Source organism: Uloborus diversus, chromosome 2 (genome assembly GCF_026930045.1).
Source record: "Uloborus diversus isolate 005 chromosome 2, Udiv.v.3.1, whole genome shotgun sequence".
Taxonomy (NCBI): domain Eukaryota; kingdom Metazoa; phylum Arthropoda; class Arachnida; order Araneae; family Uloboridae; genus Uloborus; species Uloborus diversus.
The window spans coordinates 15,971,891-15,987,746 of NC_072732.1; the positions used below are offsets into that span (position 1 = coordinate 15,971,891).

The window sequence follows — 15,856 nt, forward strand, 5'->3', positions numbered from 1 at the left end:
ACGAAATTTGGTACACATATGTGCCGCTATGTGAACTTGTGCCCATTAGTTTTTGGCGCGAATTCCTCCAAGGGGGGTGGAGCAATGGGACGTTTCTTGAGTTTTGCGTCACTGCTATTCCTCAGGAAGTAACTGGCGGAATCAAACAAAATTTGGTCCATATGTTGCCAATAACAGGAACAGGTGCTGATTCAATTTTGGTGTCAATAGCTCAAATGGGGGTTGAGCTATAGAACGTTTTTTTCCGTCAATTGTGACTGCTGTATCTCAATAAATAATGAACATAATCAAACAAAAATTTATCGAAAAGTAGCCCTTAGAGGGTATAAGAAATGATTCTATTTTGGTGTCAACAGCTGAAAAAGGGGTGGCTCAATCGAACGTTCTTTTTTTTTTCCATTGTGAGTGCCATATCTCAAGAAGTAATGCTACATTATGGATGAAATTTGGAATAAATATGAATCCATATGTAAACAGGCGTTGGTTTAATTTTGGCGCCAATCGCTCCATGGGGGGCTGATTTTTTTTTATTTGTGTGAATAAAAATAGCTTTTTAATTGCAACAATAAGAAAGATAAATCGTAACAGACTGTCGTCTGCGTTCAGCTCGTGCTTTTAATTGCATGGAAATGATCCGAGATATTATCTCAATGATTTAAAATTTTTAACTGTTGCCATCTTGTGTTTGTTAACAGATAAATGTTTGTAATTATTTTAAGCAAGGCTTTTAAAATAATTTTCAATTTTCATTCTTTGCTTTGCTTTTGAGATAAATCAGGGATTGGGATGGTCATCAATTTTTGGCATGTGTAATTTTGTTTTCGTTGGGAATATTGCTTCCTCGTTAAGCATGGGGAGGGATGAGAATTATAAGAAAGATATAGAAGAAAGTTTCGTGATGGCCACAACATACTAGTTAATTAATGTACCGAACTGCTCCGCAAAATCTTAGAAATACTCCTCAAAATTGTTACCAGGGTTGCCAGACGTTCAGGATTTCAAGGGACAGTCCCGTATTTTGAAAAAGGGTCCCGCGTCCCGGAGAACTTCCATTTGGGACTTCCAAATTCCCGTATTCTAGCTGATAAAAATACAGTCGAGCCTCCATATATCGAACTTCCACATATCGAAATTTTCTATATATCGAAATCCCAGGAAATTTCAATGTTCATTACATAGAAAAATTGTTTCTATATATCGAAAAAATCTCTATATATCGAAATTTTTTTCGAGACATTCGTAGATTTTTTTTTTCCACTTTAGACTGTTTGTCTCATTAAAAATGAAGGTTAGGGGAGAAAATTTTGTTTACTAAAGGTTGCTACGAAACTCATAAAAAATCTGGGTTTGAGGGGTGTGTAGATAGGTCGTTATTCCGTTTTGGAGTTCTTAAATTCCCTCAAGTTTATTTCAAATCTTAGTTGTAACCAGCAACACTAAAATCAGTTTCAAGTTATCCCTTTGTCTGTTGATTATCATTCCCAGTCTTTTCAGCTTCAGTAAAAATCATTCAAGTTAAGTCGATTGATTTTTTACTTTTCTCTGGATTACATTGTCAAAACGAAAATCCCCTCATGTTGCGAAGCAAATTGAACTCCCGATGAATGAAAATGTATGAAGGCACAAAAATGTAATTTATGTTAATTTTTCTAACTTTCGTTTAATCTGATGCTCGTATCAATTAGAAATTGAGTTTCATGCACGAAAATTAGCTTTAATTTTAATGTTTTAGGAGATTTTTATGATAAAATAAGATCGTTTCTATGTATCGAATTTTTTCCCGGCAGTTTGCTACTTCGATATATGGAGGTCCGACTGTATTTTACAGAACAAGACACTATTTTAAGGGGAAAAAACAAAGTGAAACAAAAAATGTGAAATAATGAGATATAAGAAAATTATGTGGCAGCCAACGCAAAAATTATTTTCTTTTTGATTTGGTTCGTATGTTTTTGTTTTGGCGGCAGACCATGAGAACCGAATGGCTGCTTCTTTACTCATTGACTAATGTTGGAAATATATCTCTGCGCATGCGTCGTCAATCGCAATAAAAACGATTATTATACTTTGATAGGCGACATTTTGTGAGGTTTAATAATTTGTTGCGATTGAAATTTTCAGATTTATCATAACGCCTCAAAAATACTCCCCCCCCCTCCTCCTTTTCACTCCTAGAAGCCTGTCCCGTGCTTACTGTTCTGAATTCTGGCAACCCTGATTGTTACGGATGTTCCTCAAATTGTTTCTATAGGGTTGGCAACACTGCTATAATATCACTCATCGTAATTAATGTATACGCTCATAGTTAATGTTACAACTAATATGTTACATGCTAATATATGTTAAGGCATAAAATGTGATGTTAACTTCTAATTTCTTTCCTTCTTTTTCATTTAGATTCTTTCTCAAGAAAATATTCAGAAAATTAGAGAATACATTAGGAACCTCGCAGGAGAAAGCGAAGTAAGCTGTGACATACGAGAAATTCTGAACCACTCTTGTACTTTTTCAGGAGGTATCTTTAGCTTGAGCGTACGAAAACCAAATTCTAAATTATAAGATATCATAGTTTCTTAACAAATAGTTGCATATTGTTTAGGTAATTCATCAATTATTAAAGCGCGATTTCGATTTCTTTAATTGAACAATTTTTCGGAACTATTTTTCAAAACTTTTTGCCATTTCCTGATTTTTATGCTTCTTCAGCTCGTCATCAACATTAAATTTCAAACGCATTCCCTTTATAACAAACTCCTAAAATAAATAATAAATAAATAAAAATAATGTTAATAATTAGATAAAAAGATCGCAGAACTAGCACAATATATATATTTCTCCAGTGGTAGTACTCACAGTACATTCGTCTGTCCGGAAATTAATGTCAGTTACAAGACATTTCTATATCCAACAATTGAAATAAAAATAAGAGTTTCAAAATATACTTCTCCTAAGTTGATATTGCTTGAGCGAGATTTTCCCGGAAGGGAAGGAATCACGTTTGGCATTATCCTGAATGTCCTGCAGCCTCTTTGTCAAATGTCTCAAAAATATGTCCTTTCCATTATAGCTTTCAAGTAGGAGAACAAGAAGAAGTTGAGAGGTGCTACGTCAGGACAGTAGGGTGACATTGAAATTGTTGACACTTTCGAATACCGGTAGAGTCGACTGGTCACCAGCTTCATGTACTTTTCACTCCACCAGAAAATTCATCAAAATATCTTGAACAGTACTTTTGGGAATGTTAAGTGTCTATACCACGCAAAGGAACGCTCGTTGGACTCAATGAGTTTAAGAATTCAGTGGTAGTTTCCAGGTTTTCCAGAGTGGGATTCATCTCAAACCTCTTTACCCCCCCCCCCCCCAAACATCTTGTGTCCTTCGAAATTCCTTCTAGCAGAACGGAAGGCTTGCCATTGTTAAACAATCATTTCTCAACGCTCTCTTTATCACGGGAAGAGTTTCCCCTGCGGACATGCCAAGTTTTCCTCAAAACGCAATAGCAATGGGGTTGTTTCCTTCCCTCAAAAGTACTACTTTTAGTCACTGAAGTTGATATAATGAGCAAAAAAAATTACATGAACCCAGAAAGTACTTTCATTTTCCCAACTGTCATACAGTTATTTTTTAATTAATTAACCGACTTCAAAAAGGAGGCGGTTATCAGTTCATACCGTATGTATGTTTTTTTTTTTTGTTTGTCCACTCACAGCGTCTCACCTAGTGAACCGATTTTGATGATTCTTCTTTTAATGGATAGCGGATGGCTCAACTTAGGTCCCATTACTTTGTTTGACCATATTTGTTCTATAAAAAAAAGTTATGGCCAAAAAACAGTAAATTTCATGCAATTTCCCTATTAAATGATTAAAAATAAAGCCCATTGTTTCAAAAATTTGGTGCCATACAACAATAATATTAATAGTAATTGTAATTTTGAATGAAGATTGATAATTTTGAATGAAGGCTTCTCTGAAGCAAGCATCAAGTTTCTTCAGTGTCATTGCTCTATAGTGGGGGTAAACCTAACGTGGAAGCGAGGTTTATGCAGTGATTAGGATCTGCTTAGCCTTCACAATGCTACTAGGTTAGGTTTGCTTCAACTATAGTAGTATTTTTATTGTTATCATGTATGCCAATAACAGATGATCTGGGCTAAGTAAGGAGATACAAGATTGATTCACAAGCACCTTGTATGCTGTAAAATGTAAATTAGTTAGGGAAAACGTAATATTTAAATGGTTATAATTAAATTAACCCCCTTTGTTCATTCCAGGTATGAACAAAGATAAATTTTTAGTGTCACTTGCTTAAAGTTTAAGGCGTGTTTTTTTCTTTTTTTTTTAGTATGGAGCATTTGTGTACTTTTCTTCCACATATTTACACTTAGGTCATGGAAATAAGCGTATGAGATATCGTTTACAGGGTTCAGTCATAAATCAGGCAGAAAATGTTATGGATCTGGGTGTCTTTATAAATCAGGACTTCAAGTTTAGTCAACAGTGCAGTATTGCTAGTAACAAAGCCAACAAAATGCTTGGGTTCATCAATAGATCTATTTCAAACAAATCTAAGAAAGTTCTTCTGCCTTTATATAGGAGTTTAGTAAGACCTCATTTGGAGTATGCTGTTCAGTTTTGGTCGCCTTGTCTGAAAAAAGATATTTTTGTATTGGAAAGGGTTCAAAGAAGGGTAACTAAATTAGTAAGGGGACTCTCAGATTTAGATTATGATACCAGACTTAATAGGCTTAACATGTATAGCCTGGAGCAAAGGAGAGTCAGAGGGGACATGATTCAGTTATTTAAATTTATCAAAATGAAAGATGTAAATGGATTAAATTTTTGCGGGGAAAGCAGGACAAGGGGTCATTGTTTTAAGCTATTTAAATCTCAGGCTAACTTGGAAATCAGGAAAAACTACTACTTTAGCAGGGTCGTGGGCACTTGGAATAGCTTACCGGAAGAGGCGGTAATGAACAAGGGAGTGGATAGCTTTAAGAGGGCCATTGATCTTCATTGGGGACTAATTAATTGACTAGGACCAGCCTAGCTGGGCCCAGAGCTTGTTGCTGGTCGTCACATTTGTATTTGTATTTGTATTTGTATTTTTATGAAAAAAAAGGGTAAAGTTTCATTATAGTAACTTCTTAATATTTCTGAAATACATTTACGCTAAAAAGAATAAAGTAAAAAAATTTAAAAAAAAAAGAAATTAGAACCGACTTCAAAATTGCTCTAAAAAGTGAAAAATAATTTTATTCTTTAAACACCATCGATAAAACTTTTAAACATAATTTTTGAAGTTGGCGCAAAAAGGATCGATAAAATCATTCACAGCCATGACTCAACTACAACTATAAATTTAACCAGGCCCAGTTTCTTCACTACCACATGCATTACGCATTGATGACAGCATATTGGAGTAACGATATAAATGTTTCGTTCCTAACTTTGGATGATTTTTTGATAAAAATATGAACAAAGCATGGTTACAATGGATTTTACTTTTTGTTTTTGCGCCAACTTCAAAAATTATGTTTAAAAGTATTATCGATGGTGTTTAAAGAATAAAATTATTTTTCACTTTTTTGAGCAATTTTGAAGTCGGTTCTAATTTTTTTTTTCAATTTTTTTTTTTAAATGTTCCGATTTTTCTAACAAGGCGTGGACTTTATGACGTCACAAATGAAGTACTTTGGTGCCTTCCACTGGCGCGTTGAATGTTTACGCTTGCTGTCTACCGCATTTCCAGGTTTTGATAATTCAGAAGCGAACTGAATATTGCGCTCTACGCTTGTTATCAACCGTATCGTTGCCAATAAATGTGAGTAAAGAATTGAATTAAATATTGTGCGCTCAGGCAACAGTGAAAGGCAATCATTTCTGTACCTTAGAGATAAAGTGACGTAAGTCCAAAAAATGCGATTTTATGTTTATTAGTGCACAGTATGTAAGAGCCTATTCCACATCGAGCCATGTGAACGTAATTCTTTAAAAAAAAAATCCTTTTCATTTTTTTTACCATTGTTGAAAGAGCCCGCCTCCCATTCTTTGCATGAGCCAGAAAAAAAGTTTTTCCTCTCTGCTGTAAAATTATCATAATGTAACTTACGTCGTTCTGGCTCTGAGGTACAAATTAGTGATGTCATGCGCAGAAGTGTAAAGAATAAAATTGAGTCTGCGCACCGATTTAAATATTTTTTAAAAAGAGTAAAATTTGTCAAATCATTTAAAAAATAATCAAATCGTATGTTTTTAAACATGCTCTTTCAGAAAAAATACAGTTGAACCTCCATATAAAGATATATATATATATATATATATATATATATATATATATATATATATATATATCGAACTTCTACATATCGAAATTTTCTATATAACGAAATCCCAGCAAATTTCTATGTTCATTACATAGAAAAATTGTTTTCACATAGCGAAAAAATCTCTATATAGCGAATATACTTTTCGAGACATTCGTAATTTTTTTTTTTTCTCTTTCGACTGTTTGTCTCATGAAAAATAAAGGTTAGGGGAAAAATTATGTTCACTAAAGGTTGCTACGAAACTCATAAGGAATCTGGGGTTGGAGGGTGTGTAGATAGGTCTTTGTTTCGTTCTGGAGTTCTTTAATTCCTTCAAGTTTATTTTAAATATCTTTTAGTTGTAACCAGTAACATTGTAAAATCAGTTTCAAGTTATCCCTTTTGTCTGTTGATTATCATTCCTAGTCTTTTTAGCTGCAGAAAAAATCATTCAAGTTAAGTTGATTTTTTACTTTTCTTTCGATTTCATTGTCAAAACGAAAATCCCCTCATGTTGCGTATCAAGGTGAATTGCCGAAGAATGAAGATGTATGAAGGCGCAAAATGGAATTTCTGTTATTTTTTTAACTGCTAGTGGTACCCACACGGCTTTGCTCGTAATAGAAAAATTAAAAGGTCTTTTGGTTCGCTTGTATATTTACGAATAATGGTGAATTTGGCTTGTACCCATGTTACCGTTCCACGTTATGATAATTTCGTATCTCGCCAATTGGCTTGTGCCCATGTTACGATTCCACGTTATGATAATTTCGTAATTTACTCGTCCATCTTATGATAGTTTTGTTCTTAAAATTGGAATAGAAAAAGAACCACATCGAATGTTCGAAAAATCGCTTTGAGGTGCACACCCCCATGCTACAAACTAACTTCGTGCCAAATTTCATGAAAATCGGCCGAACGGCCTAGGCGCAATGCGCGTCACAGAGATCCTGACAGACAGAGGGACATTCAGCTTTATTATTAGTAAAGATTAACTTTCATTTAATCCGATGCTCGTTTAAATTAGAAATTTCGTTTCATACACGAAAATTAGCTTTAATTTTAATGTTTTAGGAGATTTTTAGGATAAAAAATAAGATCGTTTCTATTTATCGAAATTTCTATACATCGAATTTTTTTCCGGCAATTTGCTTCTTCGATATATGGAGGTCCGACTGCATTTTTGACATTTCGGAAACGGCTCCAGTCTTTGCGCAATCGAACGCCGCTAGCACGGGAGATAAAATCAAGGTTCACGAAAATTCCTATCCTTACTCTCAGAATAGTCGAAATCTTGCTTGAAGCCATATATTGGGGGCCGTGGTAGCCTGATCGGTAGGGCATTGGACTCGGGGCCGGAGGGGCTCGGGTTCGATCCCCGCTGGTCGAAGACCCACCGTCGTCATTAAAGGGAACTGGGCGACGTTAAATATGCTCGTGGTCTCAATGTCCTCCAAGTGAAACGATACCTCTGGGGGTGCTAGTACCAGGTAGCTATTAGCTCTTGGACTAGTTCTAAATTCTCATTAACTGTTCGATCCGGTGATGGTGCTGCCATCTATCGGTATATAAAATAATGGAGGCAAGGCACTAGTATGCAGACCTCGACATAAATACAGTTGTAGTCAGTTGTGACTCTTGAATAGAATAGAATAGAATAGCCATATATTGACTAGGAGGAGCCTAGTTTGTATTTTAACGGTTAGATCAATAAATGTCTTTAATCGCCTCACCAAGGTGATTTTTTGGATACTGTGTTTATTCCAGGGTTGGCAAGTTTCTGCCGAGGTGGTTAAAACCACTGGTAGAAACCGGAGTTTGTATTTTAACGGTTAGATCAATAACTGTCTTTAATCGCCCCACCAAGGTGATTTTTTGGATACTGTATTTATTCCAGGGTTGGCAAGTTTCTGCCGAGGTGGTTAAAACCACTGGTAGAAACCGGTTAAAACCGGCATGGCAAAAAAAAAAAAAAAAAAAACTTTCTGCCACATTTACGGCAGACACTGGCAAAAACTCACAATATGACAAAAAAATTAACTAATGACGTACATTAGAAAATGCATAGAGAAAATAATTAGTTGTTAACCAAAGCAATTTAGTTACAATATTATCGAAATTCAAAATCAAATGCTACATTTTTTGGACCCCGCAGTTGCCTCTTAGAAAAGGTGGTTTAAAAAATCTAAACAGTTTCTCAATTTAATATGCACAAATGAGAAACTTTAGAATATTCTTCAAACAGAACAGCTTGCAGGCAATGCATCAAGGAACAAGCAATGTTTGTGAAACTTTCTTTGTTTAAAAAACTGATCCACCATGTAGTAATTGGGGTAATAGTAAAAATTTGACTGGAAAAATAAGTTTCGAGAAATGGGGCCTATTTGTTTTGCAAAGCTGTGATAATAGGTACAAAATCTAGCTTAATATTGGCAAAGTAATATTCTGGCACTTTCTTCTTGAAGCACATGATAATTTCAATCACAAGCAATTTAGATGAAGCATATAAGCGAGCATATTACAGTCAGTAATGCCTGTTTAATTCTCTATGTCACTCCTCTTTCCTACGCACCCATATGAATTTTCGTCCTTTGTTAGATTAATCCAAATATTACGAGCATCTACAATTGAAAAGTTCTCTTTCTAAACTAAATCAAGGGCACTAGCATAGGATTTTTTTTTTAAATGAAAAAAAAGAAGTTTAATTTTTTATTTTATCTAAACAAATATCATTTAGTAATTACTTGAGTTATTAAAGACGCTTTTAAGTTTTTGCCAGTTTCTGCCGGTTTTTGCCGGTTATAACCAGTTTCTGCCGGCAGAAAGCCATCCCTGATTTATTCATAAGTGAAATAAAATTTCAACCGAAAACGACGATGCAATCTTGCGCCTACTTAAAATTGTTGAGATTTACGCAGTGAAAAATTGAAACAGGGCAGAAATTTAAAAGCATTTAGTTTTATTTGTAAATTCAAACGTTAAAATCATGTTCAATATGAACTTCATGCACAAACATATTACTTAAATGGTCAACTCGCCATTTTAACTACACATACAAGCTTTTATGAGAAAAGAAGTGATAATGCTGCAGCAAAACGTGTGTGACGTCACACTGACGAATCGGCAAAAAAACGTCATTGCCGAATCGTACCCCGCATTTGCATGAGAAAACATCGGAAACAAATTAAAATCTCAACAAAAATTAGGAAATCAGGTATTTTTTATGAAACGAAACAGTGGCAGATTTTGAGGCCTAGCATTTTTATCAGCTCTGTCGAATTGAAGCTATCACTGTAAAGCCTTCAATTACGAAAAAAAGAAAAGGCATTGCTTTTTTTTAAAAAAAGATTGTTTACTGATTCTTTAGAACAATAATGCTGTTTATCTTAGAAGAAACTGCCAACAAGAACAAAAAATAAATTAAGAACTTTTAAAATATCTTCTTAAATTAATTACGGCTAACAGCGCTCTTAATGAAGTCATTTTTCTAGGAAAAAAGAAAAGAAACCTCAAAATTAATTCATTTAGGAGGTACACAAACAGACACTCAAATGCTCAAGTCGAACTAATAGCACCCCACATTAAAATCTGTTAAATTTATATCATATCGTCGGCTCAGAGCAACAGTAAGATATCTCAGAGTTATTTCTGGGACTAGATATCTTACTGTTGTTCAGAGGCGACGATACAGGTAACTATCAAAATAATGGAAACACCTGTGCATAAAAGTGACATTTTTGAATGTGCTTCGTAAGTAATCTTTACTAATAATAAAGCAGAAAGTCTCTCTGTCCGGAGGATGTCTGGATGTCTGTAGGATGTTTGTAGGATATCTGTAGGATGTCTGTGACGCGCATTACTAATAATAAAGCAGAAAGTCTCTCTGTCCGGAGGATGTCTGGATGTCTGTAGGATGTTTGTAGGATATCTGTAGGATGTCTGTGACGCGCATTACTAATAATAAAGCAGAAAGTCTCTCTGTCCGGAGGATGTCTGGATGTCTGTAGGATGTTTGTGACGCGCATAGCGCCTAAACCGTTCTGCCGATTTTCATGAAATTTGGCACAAAGTTAGTATGTAGCATGGGGGTGTGCACCTAGAAGCGATTTTTCAAAAATTCGATGTGGTTCTTTTTTTATTCCAATTTTAAGAAAAAAACTATCATAAATTACGAAATCATCATAACGTGGAACCGCAACATGGGCACAAGCCAATTAGCGAGATACGAAATTATCATAGCGTGGAACCGTAACGTCGGTACAAGCGAGAAAATTCCACCATACATTATTTGTAAATATACAAGCGAAGCAAAAGACCTTTAATTTTTCTATTACGGGCGAAGCCGTGCGGGTGCCACTAGTCTTTACTAATAATAAAGCAGAAAGTCTCTCTGTCCGGAGGATGTCTGGATGTCTGTAGGATGTCTGTAGGATGTCTGGATGTCTGTGTCGCGCATAGCGCCTAAACCGTTCCGCCGATTTTCATGAAATTTGGCACAAAGTTAGTATGTAGCATGGGGGTGTGCACCTCGAAGCGATTTTTCGAAAATTCGGTTTTGTTCTTTTTCTATTCCAATTTTAAGAAAAAAAACTATCATAAATTACGAAATTATCATAACGTGGAACCGTAACATGGGCACAAGCCAATTGGCGAGATACGAAATTATCATAACGTGGAACTGTAACGTCGGTACAAGCCAATTGGCGAGAAAATCCACCATACATTATTTGTAAATATACAAGCGAACCAAAAGACCTTTAATTTTTCTATTACGGGCGAAGCCGTGCGGGTGCCACTAGTAAAAAATAAAACTAGATATCTGTTTTTTTTTTTTTTTTTTTTTTTTTTTAATATAAACAGCAATGTACACATTCTGGTAGCATATGGTGGCTTAATTAAGTTCTGGAAGGCTTGGATTTTTTTTCAAGTGCGTGAAATGTCGGACTTCTCAAATTTTAAAAGATGCCAGATTGTTGGAGCGCGTCTAGCTGGAGCAAGTGTAACTGAAACATTTCAACTTTTTGACGTTTCTAGAATTACAGTATCTAAAGTCATGACGGTATACACACAGCGGGGTAAAACAAGCTTCCTGCAAAGGAAAATAGTGGGCGGAAAGATAAGCTCAGTGAAAGAAACCGACATGTATTGAAGCGGATTGTAATGTCTAACAAGAAGTTCTGTCTAGAACTAGATGAGCCTACTTTCCCGTATATCCATACTACTTTCTAGTACCTGATCAATATTCTCAAAAATAGCTAAAAGCGCAAATTTGTTCAAACATATTTTTAAGCTGATTTCTAGGAATAAAATATTCCTCACTCATCTAAAAAAATTAAATACGTAAAAAAAAAAAATAGCAGCAACTTTTGAACAAAGCAGCTAATACACTTTTTTCCATTAAAAAAATCTTTAACAGCTTTCAAAACGAAAAAATAATAATTGAAATTAATAAGCTCATTAAAATAAATACATCATATCAAAAAAAAAAAATCGTTTCTTTTTCCCCTGTTGCCAAAAACAATTTTTTTAATGAATTAATGCACTTACTAAAATAAATAAAAACAATAAAATGTCAACTTAAAGAAATAATTTTCATTGTCAAAAAAAAAAAAAAAAAAAAAAAAAAAAAAAAAAAAAACGTATTATACTGATATTTGTGAATGTATTAAATTTTAAAAATAATTAAAGTATATACATGTTTATTTATCAATAAATATACATGGATCGGTTATAAGGTCACCCCGCTTATAAGGTCAGTTTCGTGAAGTCCCGAGAGGTGACCTTATATCGAGGTCCGACTGTATATTCCGTTGTCAAATTAAAAGACATCTCCCAGGTAGCACATGTAACGTTCAAACGGTTCACAAACGTTTTAAAATGATTGTCACAATGTTCACAATGATATCAATATGGTCTTTTGCAGATTATCAAGAAAATCAAAGAATTCTTCGAAAGCCTCGAGGACAAAGATATCCGTGAAATCATCAAGCACTTTCTGGAATACAAACCAGGGCACATTCAGAAGAGAGGCGAGGCCTGGGAGAAGCTGAAGGGCTTCTTCAAGGACCTTAACATCAAACTCCAGGAGCACACCAGGAATTTCGGAGAGTGGGTCAAGGACATGTGGGGTAAAGGACTTGACAAGTTGAAGGAAAAGTACGGGACCGTCAAAGCCATTGCCATGGAGGTAAACGTTTTCGAGACTATAAACCTAACCAGCAAACCATACGATAATGAAAAAAAAAAAAAAACTAAAAAATTAATTTGAATTTTTGACATCTTGAATTCAAATTATGTTTTTCGCAATCACGAGCGTGTGTGTTTGTGTAGGCGCATGTGTGTGGGTGCGTAAGTGTATGTATGCATGTGTGTGAGTGAGTGTTGTGTACGTGCGTGTAGGTGTTCGTGTGTGTGTGTAGGCGTTCGTGTGTGTGTGTGTGTGTAGGCGCTCGTGTGTGTGTGTGTGTAGGCGTTCGTGTGTGTGTGTAGGCGTTCGTGTGTGTGTGTGTAGGCGTTCGTGTGTGTAGGACATGGACGCCACCGCCCAGCAAAAGTGGATTTCGGGGGTCAGTGGTCAGGACCAGCCGCGCCGCCGCCGGTGGACGGTGGTGCTGCAGGCCTGGTCCAAGCTGAAAAAGGCACGGACGCCAAAAACGGTCAAGTGAGAACAATAAGCAATCGTGATTGCTCAATAAGTAGCAATCAAAAGAGCATAGTAAGACATGATTTTGACTCATAAACCATTTGCCCTCGTGCCCCCTCTATCGCATTATTAGGTCTTCAAATCTGCCCAAATTAAAAAGCAGCCAACTAAGGGAGTTTTGGCGAGAAATGGAACACATGCTTTGCAGATAGATCCGTCCTGTCATATGCAGACGGTGAATTCGCGAGGTACAGTCATGGTAAAAAAAAGGAACACTCTTGATTATTGACTATTATACGAGCTAGGAAAGAAAGAAAGGTGTCACCCGACATTGATTAAAGTCTTCTTTATAACTACTTAAATGAAGTTTTGAGGAAGGACCTATACACAGTAAAAGAGACTGAAATTCTGAATTCTTGAATGGGAACCCTCATTTTTTACTTAGTTTTTAATGCTAACTTAGTTTTTAAGACTAAAAGCAGAAAGGGTGCCGAGTTTCATTGCATTACGACGAATTATACAAAAGATATTAGCAAAAAACTATTCAGGGACCCGCCACCGCATTTTAAAATGATACTTTCTAGGTTAAAGTTTACCGATCAATGCAAACGAGTTAACGAAATTTCAATTTATTTTTTCAAAGGAAATAACTAAAGCTTCTCACTATAACACATTAACTTTTCGTAATTAATTGACAACTTACGGGTTTTGTTGAAGTTTTTACTTTTACCCAACTTCGAGGGAAAAAGAATGTTATGTTTACGGATTTAAAAAAAAAAAAAAAAAACTTCAATATTCAGTCACTTGGCTTAAAACTTTCTAGTTAGTTGGAAGTGTAATTACCTCTATGCACTAGCACAGGCAGAAAATATCTTCTGAGGGGGGAGGGCTAAAAGTCCTTTCACGTATATAAACTACTGTATTAATATTGAAAACAAAGCCTTTGGAGGAAGTTTTAACCCCCAAATCTGCGCCATTGCCTCTACGGTCAGTGACTTCTTTTAACTTTCTCGGCAAGAAAGCTTGAGGGCTCTTTACTGTTGCATCTGGATTACTTGTTTAGTTTTTAGCCTACTTTCCCAGTAAAATCAGAGAAAGAAGAAAAAAGCATGAAAGAAGGCTTAATGCATCTAAAAAATATCGCCAGATACAAAAAAAAAAATAAAATAAAAAATAAATAAAATAATTAAATAAATATCGAAAAATTAAAAATTGGAAAGTAGTGTATTGAGATGGAGAAAATGTCTGTCAGTCTGTCTGTCGGTCTGTCTGTTGATCTGTCGGTCAGTGTGTCGTAAATATTGGTATACGGGAAAGTAGGCTCGTTTAGTTATGGACGGAACTTCTTGTTTCAAGAGACAGAAACAGCAGCCCAAAATGTTTTTGCATAATAAATTGCTGGAAACTGAGTTTGCCTCTTTTATGATGCCAACACGTACGATTTAAAACTTATGATTTCAAATTAAGTTAAGACTGTGTTGTTTAAAATCATCAGTCTTCAGCGCATCCCCTGAAACAACCATGAGTGAAATTTTGGTTCGATTGGTTCAGCGGATAGGCAGCAAGCAGTTTTCTTCCGAATCATACTAGACATTCATAATTATGTATTTCTTGTATTCTCTTCTTTTATTCTTATGTATTTCTTGTATTCTCTTGTTTTATTCTTATGTATTTCTTGTATTCCCTTGTTTTATTCTTATGTATTTTTTGTTGTCACACTAGACATTCATAATTATGTATATGTATTTCTTGTATAATCTTGTATTTCTGTTGTTGTTCTTGTTGTAGACATTCATAATTATGTATTTCTTGTATTCTCTTCTTTTATTCTTATGTATTTCTTGTATTCTCTTGTTTTATTCTCATGTATTTCTTGCATTCCCTTGTTTTATTCTTATGTATTTTTTGTTGTCACACTAGACATTCATAATTATGTATATGTATTTCTTGTATAATCTTGTATTTCTGTTGTTGTTATTGTTGTAGACATTCATAATTATGTATTTCTTGTATTCTCTTCTTTTATTCTTATGTATTTCTTGTATTCTCTTGTTTTATTCTTATGTATTTCTTGTATTCCCTTGTTTTATTCTTATGTATTTTTTGTTGTCACACTAGACATTCATAATTATGTATATGTATTTCTTGTATAATCTTGTATTTCTGTTGTTGTTATTGTTGTAGACATTCATAATTATGTATTTCTTGTTCATTTTCCTAAAGTCTTAAAACGTCATTTCATTTTTCAGTTCATTTCCCATTCCAAGGACATGAGTGCAGAAATGGCGCGCGAAGCCCTCGAATTCCTGCGTCCGTACAAAGACGATTTGGGAGCCCTCTGGCAACAGGTGATTGAAGCTGCAAAAGAAGCCATTGGACGATTCTAAAGGGACGGATGATGAACATTCATTGTGTGTGATTTCTGTTACTTGCTCTTTGTACAATAAATTATTTGACTAAAATAGTTATCAGTTGCGCGATAAAGTTAGTGTACTGTCCAACCACGGATTGTATGGAATTTTCAAACGTCCAGATAAGACGAATCTATCTGAACACTGTAAAATATTCCGAAACGTTACTGTTTATTTCCGTGGTACGTTTCGTGATTTCAGAGGTTTTCACCTATTTCCCCAAAAAATCAAGTATCTTCGTTAAAAAGTTTCCTGAATTCCTAAAAGATGCACGAATGCGGACCTTGCACTGGTGTGAAAAATATTTTTTGCTACCAGTTTAAATATTGACGGAGCGTGTTTATTAAGTGTATCGGCTTTAGATTGTTTATGGCCCGTCCGGATTGACTAAGCTTCCAATGGGAGCAAATGAGTCACTGGATAGCTACAGCTTTGCGAGGCTGGAATTGCAGGCAAGGAGTATGCTTGGTTCTTGCTTGCAATTTTCGTGTGGCC

General features: G+C 35.2%; 1 protein-coding gene across 1 annotated transcript in view; it reads left to right on the top strand.

The window, feature by feature from the left end:
* The window catches only part of LOC129216982 (uncharacterized), a 52,267-nt gene extending 36,861 nt beyond the window's left edge, over window positions 1-15,406 (top strand). Inside the window, exons 7-9 of the mRNA XM_054851206.1 lie at window positions 2,398-2,463; window positions 12,231-12,494; window positions 15,200-15,406. Coding sequence (XP_054707181.1) covers window positions 2,398-2,463; window positions 12,231-12,494; window positions 15,200-15,337 — 468 coding nt within the window. The 3' untranslated portion in view covers window positions 15,338-15,406. The remainder of the gene's footprint in view (window positions 1-2,397; window positions 2,464-12,230; window positions 12,495-15,199) is intronic.
* Window positions 15,407-15,856: the final 450 nt, after the last annotated feature.